This window comes from Dendropsophus ebraccatus, chromosome 12 (genome assembly GCF_027789765.1).
Source record: "Dendropsophus ebraccatus isolate aDenEbr1 chromosome 12, aDenEbr1.pat, whole genome shotgun sequence".
Lineage (NCBI taxonomy): Eukaryota > Metazoa > Chordata > Amphibia > Anura > Hylidae > Dendropsophus > Dendropsophus ebraccatus.
The window spans coordinates 63,009,108-63,031,778 of record NC_091465.1 but is presented as its reverse complement, the minus strand read 5'-3'; the positions used below and the strand labels follow the sequence as shown (position 1 = coordinate 63,031,778).

The 22,671-nt window shown below is 44.4% G+C and overlaps 1 protein-coding gene across 1 annotated transcript; it reads left to right on the top strand.

Annotated features, from left to right (window-relative positions):
* Positions 1-5,009: 5,009 nt before the first annotated feature.
* Positions 5,010-21,389, top strand: LOC138770079 (GTPase KRas-like). Its single transcript, XM_069948995.1, has 5 exons — positions 5,010-5,220; positions 10,082-10,212; positions 11,282-11,460; positions 14,872-15,031; positions 20,726-21,389. Exons 2-5 carry the CDS (start codon positions 10,102-10,104, stop codon positions 20,834-20,836), a joined length of 561 nt encoding a protein of 186 aa, XP_069805096.1. The 5' UTR covers positions 5,010-5,220; positions 10,082-10,101; the 3' UTR covers positions 20,837-21,389.
* The last annotated feature ends 1,282 nt before the right edge of the window (positions 21,390-22,671 follow it).

The window sequence follows — 22,671 nt, the reverse complement described above, 5'->3', positions numbered from 1 at the left end:
TGCCCCGGACGCCTATAGATAACACCTATCCTAAAAGCAGATCCCTCTTTGGACTGAATGCAAACCCAGATAATCTTCAGCCCTTTATATGTATTTTGGATGACTGTTGATTTAAAGGGGAACAAATCTAACCTGCTGATAGCCCCCTATAGCGCTGGGGACGCTGAGGAGGAAGGTATGTGTTTTAATTTCCTCTTCAATGCCGGTCCTGCGATGTATGTCGCTGTAAACTCCACTCCCAAACACCCTTAGGAGCATTGATATCATTAGAAAAGGTGGGCCAGATGATGCGGCAGCGCTCCTAAGAGTGCTCCGAAGCTGAGTTTACCCCGACAAACAGTGCAGGACCGGCGCCAAGGAGGAAGGTAACACACATACCTTTCTCTTCAGCATCCCCAGTTAGGTTCATCTAACCTGCTGATAGTTCCCCTTTAAGACTATCCCTGACATAAATGGCTACCACACAATCCCTTCTCTCTGCTCTATCTTTCCTGTACAAAATATATCCTGTTATCCCTATTTTTCTATTACTTGAGTCTTTGAACAATGTCTCTGTTACAGCAACTAGGTCCAAATCATCCCTTGATATAATAGCCGTCAGCTCACAGATCTTGTTTCCTAAGATGCGAGCATTCGTACACATTACACAAAGATTATTACTTAGCTTTGTTTTACTGTTATTGCCAACTGCATCTACTGCACCAACTGCATCTACTGCACCAACAACTGCATCTACTGCACCAACAATTACCTCATCTACTGCACCAACTGCATCTACCTTACCAACAACTGCATCTACCTTATCAACAATTGCATCTACTGCACCAACAATTACATCATCTACTGCATCTACTGCACCAACAACTGCATCTACCTTACCAACAACTGCATCTACCTTATCAACAACTGCATCTATTGCACCAACCACTGCATCTACTGCACCAACCACTGCATCTACTGCACCAACAACTGCATCTACTGCACCAACAACTGCATCTACTTTACCAACAACTGCATCTACTGCACCAACAATTACCTCATCTACTGCACCTACAACTGCATCTACCTTACCAACAACTGCATCTACCTTACCAGCCACTGCATCTACTGCACCAGCCACTGCATCTACTGCACCAGCCACTGCATCTACTGCACCAACAACTGCATCTACTGCACCAACAATTACCTCATCTACTGCACCAACTGCATCTACCTTACCAACAACTGCATCTACCTTATCAACAACTGCATCTACTGCACCAACAACTGCATCTACTGCACTAACAATTACCTCATCTACTGCACCAACAACTGCATCTACCTTACCAACAACTGCATCTACCTTATCAACAACTGCATCTACTGCACCAACCACTGCATCTACTGCACCAACAACTGCATCTACTGCACCAACAATTACCTCATCTACTGCACCAACTGCATCTACCTTACCAACAACTGCATCTACCTTATCAACAACTGCATCTACTGCACCAACAATAACCTCATCGACTGCACTAACAACTGCATCTACCTTACCAACAACTGCATCTACCGCACAACTGCATCTACTGCACAACAACTGCATCTATTGCACCAACTGCATCTACTGCACCAACAACTGCATCTACCTTACCAACATCTGCATCTACCTTACCAACTGCATCTACTGCACCAACAATTACCTCATCTACTGCACCAACAACTGCATCTATTGCACCAACAATTACCTCATCTACCTTACCAACAACTGCATCTACTGCACCAACAACTGCATCTACTGCACCAACAACCGCATCTACCTTACCAACAACTGCATCTACCTTACCAACAACTGCATCTACTGCACCAACAACTGCATCTCCTGCACCAACAATTACCTCATCTACTGCACAACTGCATCTACTGCACCAACAACTGCATCTACCTTACCAACAACTGCATCTACCTTACCAACATCTGCATCTACTGCACCAACAATTACCTCATCTACTGCACCAACTACATCTACTGCACCAACAATTACCTCATCTACCTTACCAACAACTGCATCTACTGCACCAACTGCATCAACAACCGCATCTACCTTACCAACAACTGCATCTACTGCACAACTGCATCTCCTGCACAACAACTGCATCTACTGCACCAACAACTGCATCTACCTTACCAACATCTGCATCTACCTTACCAACAACTGCATCTACTGCACCAACAATTACCTCATCTACTGCACCAACAACTGCATCTACTGCACCAACAACCGCATCTACCTTACCAACAACTGCATCTATCTTACCAACAACTGCATCTACTGCATCAACCACTGCATCTACCTTACCAACAACTGCATCTACTGCACCAACAACTGCATCTACTGCACCAACCACTGCATCTACCTTACCAACAACTGCATCTATCTTACCAACAACTGCATCTACTGCACCAACAACTGCATCTACTGCACCAACAACCGCATCTACCTTACCAACAACTGCATCTATCTTACCAACAACTGCATCTACTGCATCAACCACTGCATCTACCTTACCAACAACTGCATCTACCTTACCAACAACTGCATCTACTGCACCAACCACTGCATCTACCTTACCAACAACTGCATCTACTGCACCAACATCTGCATCTACCTTACCAACAACTGCATCTACTGCACCAACAACTGCATCTACTGCACCAACAACCGCATCTACCTTACCAACAACTGCATCTACCTTACCAACAACTGCATCTCCTGCACCAACAATTACCTCATCTACTGCACAACAACTGCATCTACTGCACCAACAACTGCATCTACCTTACCAACAACTGCATCTACCTTACCAACATCTGCATCTACCTTACCAACATCTGCATCTACCTTACCAACAACTGCATCTACTGCACCAACAATTACCTCATCTACTGCACCAACTGCATCTACTGCACCAACAATTACCTCATCTACCTTACCAACAACTGCATCTACTGCACCAACTGCATCAACAACCGCATCTACCTTACCAACAACTGCATCTACTGCACAACTGCATCTCCTGCACAACAACTGCATCTACTGCACCAACAACTGCATCTACCTTACCAACATCTGCATCTACCTTACCAACAACTGCATCTACTGCACCAACAATTACCTCATCTACTGCACCAACAACTGCATCTACTGCACCAACAACCGCATCTACCTTACCAACAACTGCATCTACCTTACCAACAACTGCATCTACTGCATCAACCACTGCATCTACCTTACCAACAACTGCATCTACTGCACCAACAACTGCATCTACCTTACCAACAACTGCATCTACCTTACCAACAACTGCATCTACTGCACCAACAACTGCATCTACCTTACCAACAACTGCATCTACCTTACCAACAACTGCATCTACTGCACCAACAACTGCATCTACTGCACCAACAACCGCATCTACCTTACCAACAACTGCATCTACTGCACCAACCACTGCATCTACCTTACCAACAACTGCATCTACTGCACCAACAACTGCATCTACCTTACCAACAATTACCTCATCTACTGCACCGACAACTGCATCTACTGCACCAACAACTGCATCTACTGCATCAACCACTGCATCTACCTTACCAACAACTGCATCTACTGCACCAACAACTGCATCTACTGCATCAACCACTGCATCTACCTTACCAACAACTGCATCTACTGCACCAACAACTGCATCTACTGCATCAACCACTGCATCTACCTTACCAACAACTGCATCTACTGCCCCAACAACCGCATCTACCTTACCAACAACTGCATCTACCTTACCAACAATTACCTCATCTACTGCACCAACAACTGCATCTACTGCCCCAACCACTGCATCTACTGCACCAACCACTGTGTTTTTAGAAATCCCAAAACACCTATTAGCTTTAACTGGTTGGGGACAGTGAGGAATTCAGATTGTTTTTGAACAGACATTTAAACTAGATTAAGGAGACAGAAATATAATTATTGAGGAGGATTTCTAAGTACCTGTGTACCTATATGTGATGGATGCAAACCATCCCTCTTGTACATATTCAAAGGTTTCCTATGGGGTTGGGCCGTTTCTAGCTACACCTTCAGCACCAGGTAAATGGATTTTAGTAAGTTCCATTTAGGTGAGGAGCAAAGTTGCAAACATTTCTGCAACAAATCTGCTGTGTGTAAGATCTGCTTACAGGCTAAATGTTTCTAGTTCTCAGAAGTGGCTATAGGGGGGAATGTATCATTTGCGCATATTTTTCACAATTATTACACACTCTCTGAACGGCCGGTGTCAGTGAAGATCATCCCGTCCGGTACTGCAGTACCGGCCTGATGATTCCCGAATTCCCAGCTGCTATAGTGTGCACTGACAGGTTCTCTGGGGCCGCTATTCAATGAATAGCCGGCGCAGAAAACTAACGTGCAGTAGTGCGTAAGTACCATAGAAATCACGGCCGATTACTACGGAACTTACGTAGTGTAAACATAGCCTAAATTTTGCAACAACGCCCGTGATTTATACAAAACATACATTGTATTGGAATGAATGAAATCCCGACTAGAGCGTATACACACATAGTCTGACTTCCCTGACCGGTTTATTATTGTTTTACCTCCAAGGAGGGAGTTTTACCAAACCTTGATGCAGGAGAACAGTGAAGCCGTTGCCCATAGCAACCAGATTACACCATTCATTTTTTAACAAAAGGACATTTTAGGAATAAAAGCTGGACTCTGACTGGTTGCTATGGGAAACTACACAAGATTGGATAAAACTACCCTACAGGAGGTAACAATGACAGCAACGACAATAGATGAGGCCTCATTCCTAGTGATAGTGATAGAGACTGAGGACGCCGCCACCCGGCTGCCGCACACAGTATACACCGTGACAAGGGCGGGGCCGTGACACGTCAATCACCACACCGAAGCCGCTGATTGGCCACCGCCGCTAACAGGAAGTAGCCTGGTAACGTCAGCGTGTGATTGGGCGCGTCCGTGCGGTCGGGCTGTGGGCACTTCCGGATCCCTGGTGTCAGCTCTGCGGGAGGAGAAATACAATGCAGCGGGATGGGAGCTCCTGAGAGGCTGTGACCCGGGGGATTCGAGCAGGGAGTGTGAGTGAGAGAGCGGAGCAGCGGGACAAGCAGCGGCAGGAGGACGGAGGCCCCCGGGACGTCAGCAGGCCGGTAAGTGTGTGCTGGGAATACCCCCACTGCCCCCGGCGTCCCTGACCCCCTCCCCGGACCGTCAGCTGTTCCGGGGATCATCATCCCCGGTGACTGGCTGTAGAGGGGAGAGTGTGCGCTACCTGCTGGGAAATCCCGCACTACCCCATACACTCTACAGGTCTCTATGTGTGGACGTTGTGGACAGCGCCACCTGGAGGCTGCTTATACTAAATGCAGTGCTGGGAATTACATTGTAAGCAATTGCCTGAGGGAGATGACCCTGAGCATGCTGCTAAGAGAACTGCTTAAAGGACAGTTCTATAAAGGGAAGAGCTGCTTGTCAACCGCTCTTTACTCTGGATGATAAGGCCCAGAGGCAGATGAGAAGGGGCTGCTAGGTTGGGAAACCCCATTTAGGTTGTCATATACTGAGTAAAAGAGGTTGAATTCTGTGGCGGAGCTCCTTGCTGTGGAATCCCGCCTGCCTCATTGTCTCTATGGGATGGCTTGTGCGCCTCTGCTTCCATCACTCTCCACTCAAAGAATGGACATATCAATTCTCTGAGCGGAGAGCAGCTGGAGTGGAGGCACACAGGCCATCTCATAGGGACACAGTGTGACACTGAGGCAGGCGGAAGTCCGCCGCAGGGAGCTCCGCCGCAGAATTCCACAGGTTTTAGTCAGTGTGAACATACCCCAATACTTTATAGCCAAGTACTGGGTTGAATGCCATTAGATAGAAATGAATTTATATGCATAGAAGAGAAAATAAAAACGCAAAGATCTCCATGTGTGAATATGAACAGAAGAGATATATATTTTATATATAAATACTTCTCAATCTATCACACACACACTCTCTCAATGTTAGGGCTCATGCACACTGAGCAATAGATGAGGGATTGAAGAGGAAAGATTTCCGATTGAAATTACTCTTCTATTTTGCTCTGGCAGAATTGGAGCTGAATTCAAGCCCAATTGACTTCTATAGGATTCCCCTAGCTCACATCTTTGGGTATGGGGAATTTATGGGAGAGCGCACACTCCCCGGCTGCCGCCGCGCTCTACTCAAAGAAGTGACATGTCACTTCTTTGAGCGGAGATCAGCGGGTGTGGAGGAACGGTGGAATTCTGCGGCAGACCTCTCACTGCGTGCTCAGTGTGCTGCTTTGATTGAAGGAGAGGGCGCGCGCTCCTCCGCTGCCACCGCTGCTCTCCGCTCGAAAGAGAAAAAGGACACACAAATATTGAAGAAGAGAAACAAATCCAAAAACGTTGCAGAAGGACCCTGTGGAAGCATGGAAATGTATATTATGTCTAAGTGCCGGAGTGCCTCTTTAAGCAGGATTAGACAAAGCACAGCACCACCCCAGCACCTGAGTGGTGTTACTCAGCTCTGTTCACTGTAATAGAACTGAAAACCCCCACCCAGACTAAGCAGTATAGAGTGGAATATACAGTAGAACTCTTGACTTGGGATTGCCAGAACCAGAGAAGCTGCTATTCCATCCTTTGTGTGTCTAGATGTACGATGTGGGCAGCTCTTATCTTCAGGAGGGAATGACCTATTAAGACGAATTTGGGAAAGGTTACTCTGACAGAAGAAAGTCCAGTTCCTGGCTCTTAGGTCATCAATATCTGATAAATAGGGATCCATTAACCGTGACACTGCACTGCAGGGGCATGGGGATGGGTAAATAGGACTACTTTATTATTATCCCACCACTCCCCTCTAGATTTTTCACTGTTGCCCAGAGTACCCCTTTGGTTTCTGCTCTCTCTGGTTTGCATTTGGTTTGCTCTCTCTCAAGCATATGTAGCCTGCTTCAACCATAAAACACTGAACAAAAAAACACATCTTAAAGGACGTTAGGTTGATAAAACATAAAATATATTAAGTAACATTTATAAAATTCATATGAAAATTCAATAACAAAATTTTTGAAACTTATTTTTTTTTTTTTAAGTTGGAGCCGATACTTTTTTTTTTTTTTTTTCCCCCTGAAAAAAAACTAGATCTGACCCCAGGACTTCACAGCCCTGCCTCCTAATGTACAGATAAATATACCTTCCCCTGCTTGTTGGTAAGACCATTCCTATCTACATCTGCATTCATTTGGATAATTTGGGTTTTAGAAAGAATCTAGAGAGGTCGCCAACTTTTCAGCAGTCGTTTGCACAGAAAATTACAACTTTTGGTTCCTGGTCTGCTTCCAAGCAAGAAATGTGTGAGCCAGGTTCACTTATGTGTGACTTTTTTCTTTTGTACATGACGCACACACTACACCAACACTTAACCTAAATAAAGCTGACGGAACATACTCTGCCAATAGTGTCTATTCTAAAGGGAAAGGCCCCATTACACAGGCCGCTCAGGAGGAGCAAGCGAGTGCTGACCTGTCAGCCTCTTTCCCCGCTCGCTGCTGGCACTATTACACGCACCGACAGCGAGCAAGTAAGAGCATCTTTAGATGCTGCCACGGCTCCTATTACACAGAGCGACGGCTAGCAGACAGCCATTATTGTTCATGTTTTTTTCAACATGTTGAAAGACTAGAGTCAGCTGACATTGTGCATGTCGGCTGATTGTTTCCTTTTAACAGGAGCTATTACACCAAGCGATTATCGGCCGCAACAGGCGATAATTCGGCCACATGCGGCCGACAATCTCTTGGTGTAATAAGGCCTTACGGATAGCACTAAGTGCTCCACAAGGCTTCCTGACTAACATGAGGCAACTGCTTCACACAGTGATCCTGATAATAATGTGAACACAGCCTAAGGACCCTATTTGATTTTCAGAGAAATGAGCTTTCCTAGAAATGTCACTGGTGGGATAGCAAGAGGTAAGGCTTGTTTAACTTTTTTTAACCAATCTTTATGCAACACATAACTTAAACACTTATTACGGGAAATGCTTATAAAGTGCTTTTTTTCCCTGCACTTACTGCTGCATCAAGGCTTCACTTCCTGGATAAAAAATGGTGATGTCACTTCCTGGACAACATGGTGATGTCACGACCGACTCCCAGAGCTGTGCGGGCTGTGGCTGCTGGAGAGGATGATGGCAGAGGGATGCTCAGTGTCCCTCCAGTGCCCTGTGTCCCTCAGTGTCCCCCTGCCATCATCCTCTCCAGCAGCCACAGCCCGCACAGCTCTGGGAGTCGGATTGTGACATCACCATGTTATCCAGGAAGTGACATCCCCATGTTATCCAGGATGTGAAGCCTTGATGCAGTAGTAAGTGCAGGGAAAAAAGCACTTTATGTGCATTTCCAGTAATAAGTGTATATTGGTGATTTGTATAACTTTTGGGGCAATACAATAATAAAAAATTTAGCTTCTACTTCTCCTTGCTGAGCCGCCATGTTCACTTTGAGCTTGGTTTCAATCCTGCTGTAAGATAAGACTAAAAGGTGGCAGGCTGCTTCAGGTGACTGATGTTTGGTTGCCACTGTATGCACAGCAGGGAACTGGTAAAACTACCTGGTAATAGTCCTATGTGGCAGGTTACATCTGTGGAATATACCACATTTTTCTAGATGTAAATTTTACACAGAGAACCCTCTTTTAGGGTGCCTTCACACATACCGACTCGCAGCAGAAAACTCCCTGCGAGTTTCTGCTACGAGCCGAGGTCCTGGAAGGCCCCTATCACTACATACAAGCAGTGGTCTGAAAGACCGCTGTGTGTATGTAATGCAGCCGCCCCCTTAACCCCTTGGCTCCCGCACCGCTTTCTCCATACATTGGCTAGGCGGCAGAGCGGGACCCCGTGCAGCCATAGCCAGGTAATCAGTGGATGTGGCTGGGCAACACACTGATTGGCTGGGCGGCAGAGCGGGACCCCGTGCAGCCAGGTAATGTATGGAGACAGCGGTGCGGGAGCCGAAGGGCTTAAGGGGGCGGCTGCATTACATACATGCAGCGGTCTTTTAGACCACTGCTTGTATGTAGTGATAGGGGCCTTCCAGGACCTCGGCTCGTAGCAGAAACTCGCAGGGAGTTTTCTGCTGCGAGTCTGTATGTGAGAAGGCCCCCTTAAAGGGGTTAGGAAGGACAATCCCTTTGTAAAAAATCTGTGGGCGAACCTGGTAGTAAGTGTTCCGCTTTCCTGCAGGGCACCCACAGAGAATAAGGCTGCATTCACACGTTCAGTGATTTTCCCGGTCCGTGATTGTGGTGCGGCAGCTACCTCCGTGATCCGTGCAGAACAGTCCGTTTTGCATCCGTTTTGTATCCGTGTCCGTTTTTTTCACGGATCTGTCTTACAGCATTTTAAATGACATTGATTACATCACATCCGTGTTTTTCACTGATGAACACGGATGTCACATCCGTGTACATCCGTGAAAAACGCGGATCTCATTGATTTCTATGGGGAATCCTTTCCGTGCATCCGTTCCGAGTAATGACGTCCTATTTTTGAACGGAACGGATCACGGATCCGTGAAATCACGGAACATCTGAATAGCCCCATAGAAAGCAATGGGCTGTAAAATTGTCCGTGCGCACGGATCCGTGAGCACGGACAACTTCCCGGAACGTGTGAATACAGCCTTACACTGTGCCAATTACATCATCAGGTTGTGCTTCCAGTACAGGAGCGGTCCTGCAGAGAAAGGAGCTTCTCGTATCCACTTCCCACTTTGGCCAAGAGATGAGGGGCCCGAGTATGGGACCTCTTGTGATTGACTCAGGGCCCTATTACACGGGACAATTATCGTGCGAGAAATTATATCATTCTAATTTAAAAGATAATCGTTTTGTGTGTATGCAGGCAACAATTAAAACATTGTTCGTGTGTTGTTGATCGCATCTTTTAAAGGGAACCAATTAGCCCAATCGCTGATCAGTTTGTTTGTTTCTTCTTCTCCAGGCAGAATCTAAGCAAGTGAAATGACTGAATATAAGCTTGTGGTGGTCGGTGCTGGAGGCGTGGGCAAGAGCGCTCTAACCATCCAACTCATCCAGAACCACTTTGTTGATGAATACGATCCCACCATTGAGGTATGCAGTTGGAAACATGGATGAAGCTCTAACACTGCCAATCTCTCAACCACAGTACCCTCATCCCTCTGTCCTGTCACCTCTTTCCATGTTGTGAGTGGGGGCCATCACTTAAAGCGAACCTTTCATCCCAGCTGCGGGGTAGAGCCCCATATATTTACCTCTTCCATGAAGTCCCGCTCCTGGGCAGACTTATCTCTGGTAATTAGCATAACGTGCACGCAGGGCTTCCGACGACGACTTCTCAGCGTCTGGACGTGTCCAGGAAAGGGACTTTATGGAAGGGGTAAGTATATGGGGCTCCAGCGGGGGTCGGGCAGGCTGTGCCCTGGCAGCCTGGGTTAAAGGTTCCCATAAAGGTGCTATAGTCACACACGCCCCTTACTCTTTGTGCGGTTTCATGCACCATTCACAAGCTTAGATACTGCTCGTTTGATATGTACCTGTATACACCTTATCTATCTATATCTTTTTGCTCTAAAATTGCTTCATTTCATTGGTGGACAGTGTCACCAAGGTGGAGCATCATGGCACTTGTGGCCTAGGTGACACTATCCACCAAGGAAAGAAGTCCATTTCAGAGCAGAAGTTTTATACGGGTATATATCAAATGTGCAGCATCTAAGCTTATGCATGGAGAGTGGGGTGATAATATTGCTTTAAAGTTCTGTTACACAGAGTGATTCTATTGACCTATCTGCTGGATAAGTGATAAACTCCAGATATGAGGGAGATTGCCTGTGGTGACCCCACTGATCTGAACAGGAGACCTGGACTGCTAGCCACCATACCGTGGCTACAAGTGCTCCATAATAGGGAGACCCAGTCATAATGACCTGATACGTATGTAATTATTAGATACATGAGAGATCACATCATCTTGGACCACTACGGCTTTCCAGAATTTTGATTACTGGATACAACCAGGGGCAACATGGAGGAAGTGATGGCTGTACTCATTACCTGTTTTATCTATGTTATTTCTGTCGTGACCTATAGAAATGTGGACAGAGACTTCCTAAGTATTTGAGTCTTTTTACATGAATGATATATGTGCATTGTGTTACAGGACTCGTACAGGAAGCAGGTTGTGATAGATGGTGAAACATGTCTCTTGGACATTCTCGACACTGCAGGTCAAGAGGAGTATAGTGCCATGAGAGATCAGTACATGCGAACTGGAGAAGGATTTCTTTGTGTCTTTGCTATTAATAATACAAAATCCTTTGAGGATGTCCACCATTACAGGTTAGAAGCCTACTAAATGCAGCCCAGGTCTAATGTACCGTAGTTAGATGGTATTATATCTTTCTTTGTAATACCAGAGACCACCTATGGACCAGATAGGTGCTGTGTCTATTAAAAAGGAGACTCCTTGTGTAACCTCAGACAGCCCCTGTACAACGTAGTGGAAGGATATTAACCCCTTCAGAGCCCTTTGATGCACAAAAGTCCGGGTCAGATTAATGCAATGTTCCTCCCCAACTTCTAAGAGCCATAGCGCTTTTATTTTTCCACCTATAGGGCTGTGTGAGGTGTAATTTTTTGCGCCAAGATCTCTAGTTTTTATTAATGTCATATTGGTGTAACAGAAAAATTTTGATAGCTTTTTATAAAAAAAATTCTGATACATAATTAAAAAAAAATCAGCAATCCTGGTGTGGTGTTTTTATTTTTTTAACTTTTATTGGGGGCGGGGGTATAATTTTTTTTTTTAATACTTTAAAAACTTTTTTTTTTTTACTACACTTTTTTTCCACAGTAAAACATGCAATCAATAGATTACATGTACTGATCTATTCTATGCCATAGCATATCATAGATCAGTGTTATCGGCAATCTATGCATAGAACCTGCCTGAGAGCAGACTCTATACATAAATCACAAATCCAACTGAACGGAGGTAAGAGGCTTACCCCCGCTTGTCGGTACTTGTGATCGGGACCCAATCACTCAGTGACAGATGCTTGTTCTGTCATTGAGTATCTTAAAGGGGTAGTGCGGTGCTAAAAAATTATTCACAGAATAACACACATTACAAAGTTATACAACCCCTTCCCGTGTCCCACCACCCCCGCCCATGTACCTGGAAGTGTGTGGTGCATTATACATTACCTGATCCGTGTCGAGGGCCGTCCGCCATTTTGTGCCAAACGTCATCTTCGGACGGACGGCCGAATCCCTGCTGCCGTCCCCCCTCCGCCGCGTCACAACTGTGCTCAGCCGCGATTGGCTGGGGTGATGGGACACGGGAAGGGGGCGATTCACAGACATAACATATATTACAAAGTTGTATAACTTTGTAATGTGTGTTATTCTGAGAATAATTTTTTAGCGCCGCACTACCCCTTTAAACGCGGCAATTGCTATAGATCATGGAGTCTAAGGGTCCATTTACACAGAAAGATTATCTGCCAAAGATTTGAAGCCAAAGCCAGGAATGGATTTAAAAAGAGGAGAAATCTAAGGCTTTCCTTTATGACCTGATCTCTGTTTATAGTCTGTTTCTGGCTTTGGCTTCAAATCTTTGGCAGATAATCTGTCGGATAATCTTTCTGTGTAAATGGACCCTAAGGGGTTAATGAGACGCAGCTGCCCTTCATTACCCTAAGCTGCCTGGACACTGATGTGTGCGGGATCACTCTCACTGCAGCGGTCCCGCACACATCAAACCCCTTTACAGTCAGGAGCGTGCATATACATTCCTGCTGCACTTGGTGTGTGCAGCAGGAACGTATAACTACGTATTGCTGACGGGAAGGGGTTAACAAATACTTGGAAGGGAACCTGTGGTGTCCCTGGAACATCTCACACCAGCCTTGGGACCTGGCAGGTCAGGAGAACTGCTTTCCAGCGCACCTCTCCTCGGCTCTCTGCGTTGCTGCTTCTGACCTGACTGGTGGTACAATCCAAGATAGGTTACAGTCATTTCGTCAGACCCCTTTTGACAGGTTTTAGCTCTCTGAGGATTAGGAGGGGCAGCATTTGAACCCTGACCTGTCAATTCCTGGGGCTGGTGTGTGAGGCCCCAGAGACTTGACAGATTCCCTACAATGTTTGAATTGATTGTCCAATTCAGTTGGCACATTTTATCCCAGTATTCCCCATTACTGCCATGTCACACTCAGAGTGGTTCAGGATGCTTTTTCCTTAAAAAAAAACCAAAAACTTAAGAAATAGAAATAGTCTTTTTTTTTTTTTTTTTTTTTTTTTTTAATTATTGCTCATATGATCTTAATTACATCATTCTTTCATTTACGTGCATCAAATGTGGTTTTTTTTGATCGATTTGATAAGGGTTTCGGAATGTATTTGATAAGGGTTTCGGAATGTATTTCACACTGAAGTCTTTATTAAAGGGAACCAATCAGCCCAGTTGAGCTGATATGGTTGCCATGAGCGCTGTTTAAACCTCCTGCAGCTGCTGCAGCACATACCGGCCGCAGCAGGAGCTTTATACTGGAGAAAAAGAGTTTTATTCTCCGCGTGACAGACACAGGCGGGGAAGTAGTCATCTAGGAGGCTCCCCGCCTATGCCTAGTCACAGCACCCTGCTATCAGCATGCTAGGCGGGATGATTGACAGGCAGAGAGGCCAATAACAGACCTCTTTGCCTGTCAATCATCTTCTCCAAGCACGCTGACAGGCAGAGTGCAGTGACTAGATATGGGTGGGGAGCTGACTACTTCCCCGCCCGTGTCTGTCACGCGCCCAGAATAAAAAACTTTTTTTTTTCTCCGGTGTAAAGCCCCTGCTGGAGCCGCGGCCGGTATGTACTGTGGCTGCAGGAGCTGTATACAGCGCTCCAGGGAACTATATCTGCCATATTGGGCTGATTGGTTCCCTTTAAATTTCCTAATGCGTGAACATGGACTTTCTGCAGCTCTGCATTGTGAGGTTCCCAAAAAATCCCTAAAGTAAGGAGAAATACCAGAAAAGGTGACCATTCCTCTTTAATTACAGTCACTGCAGGACTTTCCTAATTTCAGTGGGGGCAAGGATCTATATCTAAACATACAGATGCTAGTTCAACAGTCTGTGGACAGTTCTGGACCAGTCCAACCTAATACTGACAACATTTTTGTCCCTCAACAGTTGAATTGACCAAAATAGGAACAATAAAAATAACTCACCTTAACATTAAGTGCTACGGGGTTGGTCACTTTATAGTAGAATAGTTCAGTGTACAGAAATACTAGCTGTACTCACTGTATATACTGACAGCAGCTCCCTGTTTACCTCTTAGAGCTAAAATCAGACTCCCCTTCTCCAGGCTATGATGAGTCTGTCCATAAGATGGCCGACATGGAGGAACATGTGACCATGATGCCTTGCCCTCAGTGTCCTCCATAGATGTATACAGGCTCAGTGTTGGACACAGGGGTGGGGCATGGTCACATGGTCCCCATATCGGTCATCTTATGGGCGGACTCACCACAGAGCAGGACAGCACAGCCTTGAAGAGGGGAGCCTGATTTTAGCTCTATGGAGTACACAGGCAGCTGCTGTCATTATATACAGTGACTATAGTTACTAATACTGCACACTAAACTATTTTACCATAAAGTGGCCAACCCCTTTAAACTTGTGAATCTACTTTTTTTTTTTTACTTAAATTTGATGTCTAAAATTGTAAATCTCCAAATCTTCTTCCTCCAGAGAACAGATCAACAGGGTAAAAGATTCTGATGATGTTCCCATGGTATTAGTCGGTAATAAATGTGACCTTCCTTCACGGACTGTGGACACCAAGCAAGCACAGGATCTAGCAAAGAGTTATGGGATTCCGTTCATAGAAACCTCAGCCAAAACAAGACAGGTAACAGTCTTTACACGGGACTTCTCCTTTAATATAATGTACAGTTAAACGATATGTAGACTTACAGCCTGATTTTCTCTTGGGTATTTTTTTATGGAGAACCCATACTGAGCATGGGGCTGCATCTGCTAAACTTGTGGATTGTGGACTAAAGTAGATCTACTGTACACTTTTGTATCCATATATTAGTTGGTTGCAGCTCACTATACTGTCATTATGGCAATGGCTTGATACTTAGACCAGGGCACTGCATGCAAGGGGAGGTGTTCTCAGTAGATTTATGCAGGTACTTATTATTACATTGTCATTTCTGTTTTTGCTGTACATTTTATTATTATTCTGGCCCTGCTAGATCTGTCCTGCCGACACATGAGGACAGGCAGTGCACAAACAACTAGATTTGTCCATAGATATAGTACTGAGATAGGAACATAGATATAGTGAGGGTTTACACAAGAAGCCTTCTGCATCTTAATGGGAGAGTCATGCCAGATTGCCTCTCTGTGGATTTATTTTACCAAAGATATTGGCTCTTCTCTGTCTGTATTATTTGACGGGCACAATCGGTTTGCCATTCTTTTAGAACGGCGATTGTTTAAGGAGCCTATTACATGGCTTGATTACCATGAGGGCAGCGTCACACAAGCAGTCCATGGAACATGTGTCCGGCCCTTCCATTATTGCTGGCCACACGCTATTGGAGATATAATAGGATTTTTAACCAACATAAAAGATGCAATCAGCTGAGGAACAAACTTTTTTTTTTTTTACTTCCGTTTGGGAGCAATTGTGGTTTACATCCAGACAATACAGATCTGTCCATGGTCATGTGGCGTACCCACAGGTTCTCTCGCCGCTTTGCGGGACTGACACATGACCAAAATTTACTTGCATCCTCAGGAGGTAAACAATGGAGGCTCCTGTACATCTGATCAATTTACAGCATTTACTGCTACAATGATTTATCCTTTTATTGAAATTGGAGTATCTTTTTAAAAAGGTTTTCGCACATTAGTACTTGGAGAGCTTAAACTGGTTATCCGGGATTAGAAAAAGCACAACCACTTTCTTGCAAAAACAGCTCTACCCCTGTTCTGGTATTGCAATTCAGCTCCATTCACTTCAATGGAACTGAGCTGCAAAACCACACCCAACCTGAGAACAAAAGTGGTGCTGTTCCTGAAAGGAAGTGGCCATGTTTTTCTAAGCCTTAACAATGCCTTTTAAAGTTATGAAACAATTTATTGCCGAGGTTTTTGGAAGAAGGCTTTAAAATATGTCCAGGAAATCAGGTTACACCAACATAGCCAGTGTAGTAAGCATACAGCCATGTTTCTTGATATGGTTTTATCACCATTGAAGTGAAAAGTTTAGATGGGTCAGGGTGTGGAGACCCCACTGATCGCTATAAACAGTGGGGAGAAGTGACAAACTTGGTGCTTTATCTCTTGCTGGACTCCTTAAAGTGTCACTGTCGTTTTTTTTTTTTTTTTTTGCAGAAATCCATAGTACAGGCGATTTTAAGAAACTTTGTGATTGGGTTTATTTGGCAAATATGCCATTATCTACATTCAAAAAGCCTTTCCCCAGGCCCCCCACCCCCTCCCTCCTTTCTCTCATTTACTGCTCATTATCAGGAAATTGCGTCTTGTTTACATCAGTCGAGCCCTGTGTAACCTATGGAAAGGAGGACGGGGGAGGGAGAGAGAGCAGAGAACAAAGGATTACACGGTGGGAGCTGTATGAAAGCCTGTATTGAGAGGTGTGTGCTGACTTCAGAGGAGATAGCCCTGTGATGTATCTGTAAATTAACTCTTTGTTGTCCTGTTTTGGTGCCTCATCTCCCTCCACCCCTCCCCTCTCCATAAGAGAACCATGAAGACAGAGGGAGAGCTTCAAACTGTTTTTTCATGATAAGAATGCATTTTTCGGGTAATAAACCCGATTAGAAAGTTTCTTAAAATCACCTGTACTATTGATTTCTGCAAAGAAAATTACAAGGACAGTGACACTTTAACCCCTTAGGGACCAAGCCTGTTTGGGCCTTAATGACCAGGCGCATTTTTCAAAATCTGACCTGTCTCACTTTATGCGCTTATAGCTCAGTGATGCTTTAACGTATGCTAGTGATTCTGAGATAGTTTTTTCGTAACATATGGTACTTTATGTTAGTGGCAAAATTTGGTCACTGTCTTGTGTGTTTTTTGTGAAAAATATCAAAATATAATGAAAAATTTAAAACTTACGAACTTTGAAATTCTTTGCTTCTAAAAAAAAAAGGCACATGACAAAAATTAGTTAGTAAGTCACATTATCAATATGTCCTCTTTATTCTGGCTTCATTTAATAAACATATTTCACTTTTTTAGGGTGTTACGGGGCTTAGAAATGTATTGGCAAATTATCAAATTTTCATGAAATTTCTAAAACTGATTTTTTTAGGGACCAGTTCTTTTTTTTAAGTTGATTTAGGAGGCTTGTATACTGGAAACCCCCATAAGTGACCCCATTTTGGAAACTAGACACCTTAAAGAATTAATCTAGGGGTATAATGTGCATTTTAACCCTACAGGAGCTGGAGGAAAGTATTCACAATTAGGCCGGAAAAAAATGGAAAATAGAAATTTTCCAATAATATATTTAAGATTAAAGTATCTCATTTTCATAATAAACATGAGAGAAAATGCACCCCAAATTTTGTAACGCAGGTTCTCCTGAGTACAATGGTACCCCATATGTGGGCGTAAAGCACTGTATGGGCACACAGCAGGGCTCAGAAGGGAAGGAGCGCCAATTAGCATTTCCAGTTCAGAAAGTATTCAAAAGACAGTAAAAATGAAAAAATAAAATTTTAGTTTGAAATTTCTCAATTTCACGAGGAACAGGGGAGAAAACTCACCCCAATATATGTAACACAGGTTCTCCTGAGTAGAACGGTACCCCATACATGGGTATAAACCACTGTGTGGGCACACAGCAGGCCTCGGAAGGAAGGGAGCGCCAATTAGCATTTTCAGTGCATGATTTTTCTGAAGAAGTTTCTGAGCGCCAGGTGCGTTTGCAGTGCCCCTGTAGTGTCAGCAGAATAGAACCCCCCCAAAAGTTACCCCATTTTGGAAAGTACACCCCTCAAAGAATTCATATTGGGGTTTGGTGACCATTTTGACCCCACAGGTATTGGAGGAAAGTATTCAAAACTAGACCGTAAAAATGAAAAAAATAGAATTTTTCCAATAACATGTTTGTTTAGTTTGAAATTTCTTAACTTCACTAGGAACAGGGGAGAAAAAGCACCCCAAAATTTGTAACAGAGGTTCTCCTGAGTACAATGGTACCCCATATGTGGGCATAAACCACTGTATGGGCACACAGCCGGGCTCAGAAGGGAAGGAGTGTCATTTTAGTTACAGGCAATATGTGAGTGTTTACTGGTTATCTGGGGTGGTAATGGACAATCTCGGGGTGTTTACTGGCTATCTGAGGTGGCAACAGGCAATCTGGTGGGGTTATGGGCAATCTGGTGGGGTTATGGGCAATCTGGTGGGGTTATGGGCAATCTGGTGGGGTGACGGGCAATCTGGGGTGGTGACGGGCTGTCTGGAATGGTTACGGGCAATCTGGGGTGGTGACGGGCAATCTGGAGTGGTTACAGGTAATCCAGGGCACTTGACTTTGGTGACAGGCGTAAAAAAAGTGCCGCCACCATTTGAAACAAGCGATCAGTGGTATATAGTATATACCGCTGATCACTTGTACTGGGACCACACCGGGTGACCACCGATCATTGCCCCATGCTCTCCGCCACCTCCGGTGGTGGAGAGAATGAAGCTTTGATCTTTTTTAGGAATCCATCACTGTGAACAGAGTCTGTTCACAGAGATGGCGGCGGCCATCTTGGATCATATGGCTGCCCTGGGAGGGGAGGGTCAGTGACAAGGTCACTAGGGTTAATTCTGGGGACAGGGGGGGGACATGTTCTCATCTCCTCACTGTGGATTCACGGTGAGAAGAGATGAAAGCGTTCAGCTGCGCTGGCAATGTCTGTTACCGGTGGCCGCCGTTATACTGATAATAACGGCGATCGCCGGTGAGGGGACTTGACAAGACTGACCCCACACTCTGCCCCAACCCCTCAGCTACCTCCGGTAGCTGAGAGGAGGGGCTGCGAGCATTACCGGCGCCGCTGCACTATTCTGCACCATCGCCATAAAGAGCTGATGGCAGCAGAATAGAGCCCATTAGTGATCGCCGTAAAAATCCGTATCGGCGGTCACTAATAACATAATACATGTATTCTCTGGGTCACTACGGTTATGGCGATACCACATTTGTGTAGGTTTTTTTAACGATTATCACTTTGGCGCAATAGAAACTATCTTCCTAGCAAAAACCCACAAAAACTGTCGCCGCATTGCAAGATCCATAGCGTTCTCAGAGCTGGTTTTGGGCTTATTTTTTGCGGGAAGATCTGTAGTTTCTATTAATACCAAGTTTTATATGTATATGACTTTTTGATCTCTTTTATGACGTATTTTCTAAAGTGGATTGATAAAATACAGCTATTCTGGTACTTTTTTTTTTTTTTTTTTTTTTTTTTTTACAGCGTGTGTCGTGTGATATAATTATTCGTATAGTTTTATAGATTGGGTCGTTATGGACGTGGCGATACCAAATATGTATAGGATTTGTGTTTTTGATCACTTTTATGTCACGTTTTATTGGGTATAGGGAATGTAATGCATCTTTATTGGGGGGGCTGTGTTGTGTTTGGTGCACATTTTTTTTTCACTTTTTTTACTTTTACACTAGTGTACATTACTGTACACTAGTGTAAAATACTTTGATCACTGATACAATACATTGCAGTACCTAATGTACTGCAATGTATTGTATCATGCCTCATGCTGACAGGCAATAGCCACGGCCACCCCTGTCAGCATGAGGCATCAGCATGGGACCTTCATTAGGACCCCGGGATCACCATGGAGACATTGGAGGACCGGACGGCGCCGCGGGACATCGCGATCACGTAAGTGGACCTGCGGCGCCGTCCGGGATCCACCGGGACCCGTTAGATGCCGCTGTCATGGTTAGACAGCGGCATTTAACGGGTTAATCTGCCCGGAGCGGAGAATCCTCCGCTCTGGGCACTTACAAGAGGGTGTCAGCGGTCACACTGACCGCTGATCACCCGTCCTGCAGCCGCCGCCGGGAGGTGATTTATTCCGATGCGCCTGCCGTTAAAAGGCGTACGCATCGGAATAAAGCCCATTAGTGGCCGCCGTGAAAAGGCAGCATGGCGGTCACTAAGGGGTTAAGCTTTCTATAGAATCCATCTCCTTCAGCAAGTGCATAGCTACCAATCAAAACTTCTGACATGTCTGTTTGACATGACAAATAGTTTTATTTAAGTGACAGTAATACTTTAATCTGGTCTGTATTTGTTGGCCCAGGTCGTCACACCTGTATGTGTCATGCTGACTTCAGTACCGTGTAAGAAGGCCACGGGGAGTGAGAAATTTCTCTATTGTTTGGTGGCTTCAAGTGTTTATAGAAAGGGAAAGAATTATGTAAGCAGATTCCATCCTGTTGTTGCTGCAGTAAGGGACCTAAGCCGAGGAAAATTCTTAGCCCTATTGCCAATTAACTTGCTTTTCACTTTTTTTCCCCCTCTACAATTTTCTTGACGTGAAGGGAGTTGAAGATGCGTTTTACACCCTTGTCCGTGAAATCCGCAAGCACAAAGAGAAGATAAACAACGGGAAAAAGAAGAAATCCTCCAAGAGGAAGTGTGTAATTCTTTAAAACAAGTGCCATCCTTCCCCGAGGGACGCCAGCGAAGCCACAGCCTGTGTGCCAACTCAAACCAAGCAGATTGTGTGGACTTTAGTATTGCAGTGGAATGGAAATAATTGCCATGAAATTCCAGATTCCCTTCGTAATTTGTTTTTATTATAGGAAATACATAAACCCAAACTTTGTTTTGGAATGGGGGGAGCAGTTTAGAAAAGTACTCCGTTTGAAACCCATTCTCTTGCATAGAATTGACACACACCTTCATACAGGTACAAACTTTCAAAGAAGAGACTATTGCAGTACCCACAAGACTTCACCCCTTCAAGTATGGACTTCTAGCTTCCTTTTTTTTCTTCTTTTTTTTTTCACCCTCTTGGGGAGAAGCCAGTGTGTCCGATCTGCTGTGAATAAACTGAGTATTGGTCAGCAGTATTTTAAAACTCATCTAAAAAGAAGAAACCTAGGAAGTTAATATAAGAGTGATTGACGCCTTAGTTGTGAACATAGTCTGAACATGAGGAAACATGCTAGAAAGAAATAAAGGAAAAACATCTTTTAAAAACTTGTCTTTATTCTTACTTTTAATATGATACGGTATAGGGGCTGTGCTGTAGTGACCGCTCTACACTCTCTATATTTAGTGTTCCTAATATAACTCTTTGGCTTTAGTCCAATGTATACATTAGTCCTTCGGGGCATTGTATCCTTAGTGATGTTATGTCATATGACTGTGTCATCATTTTGCCACTTCAAGAAGTTTCTCTAAATATGTATGCAATGTCGCCCAGACCGAATATATACATGGACCAGAGCAGCAATTTGTAAATTAAAGACATTGAAAGGGATAAAAGAAATGTTTAATCCATAGACAATATGAGCAGAAAATGTACCTTCAGTCTCACGCACTCTGCACACTTCATCATGAAGAGGCTCAGCTTATGCTGGGGACCAGGACAACCATACAATGCCCAGTGAGTTCCATAAATGAGTCCTATTAAAGTGGTTATCCAGCGCTACAAAAACATGGCCACTATGTTCCACAGACAACATCACTCTTGTCTCCAGTTTGGGTGCAGGTTTTGCTACTTAGTTCCATTGAAGTGAATGAAGCTTAATTGCAAACCACACCTGAACTGGAGACAAGAGTCGTGTTGTCTCTGGAAGAAAATGGCCATGTTTTTGTAATTAAAGCCCTTAAATTAGAATAGGGCTTATGCATGGATATTGCTAAGAGGTGGATGGTTGCTTCTGTAATCCCATCCACCAGCGTGAGCTGCATCTCTCTATGCTGAACTATGGAGAGCATGCAGCATGGCATAATGACAGGGAGCCCTAGTAGCAAGGTATCTCACATTCCACTTCTGTCTAATGTACAGGGAAAATAAACTTGGATAGTTTTTATTAGCAAGGCCCCTTCATTTTATCTATCTAGAAGTATACCTTGCTGCACTTATGTTACAGATTTCTTATTATAATGTAAACTTAGAGTATTTTTGATGTTGTCAAGTATGTCAAAGGTTGATAGTAGTGGGTCTTTCTACTAAAACCCACTGTCATCATGAGATATAGCTGGGGAGAGGATGCGGCGGTCGTGCTATCCACTCCCCAACCACTTGTAAATTCCAACATTGTAGCCTCATTGGCTAATTCTAACAATGAGTCCATCAGGAAATACAGACTGGGAGTTGATTACGCGGCTGCCATGCTATATCTCCTGATTGCAGATGTGGGCCGATCAAAATTTTTGACATGTCTCTATGACATATCAAAAGTTTTTTTGTAAAGACAGGTTCATTTTTAGGTTAAGGTTTGCTGATTTACTCTGTATTTACATCCTGGAAACA

Bases quoted from the DNA above. Each gene is read 5' to 3' on its own strand.
- LOC138770079 (XM_069948995.1), top strand. From the start codon at position 10,102: ATGACTGAATATAAGCTTGTGGTGGTCGGTGCTGGAGGCGTGGGCAAG. The intron at 10,213-11,281 runs GTATGCAGTTGG...ATTGTGTTACAG, and splicing joins AATACGATCCCACCATTGAG to GACTCGTACAGGAAGCAGGT. The intron at 15,032-20,725 runs GTAACAGTCTTT...CTTGACGTGAAG, and splicing joins CCTCAGCCAAAACAAGACAG to GGAGTTGAAGATGCGTTTTA.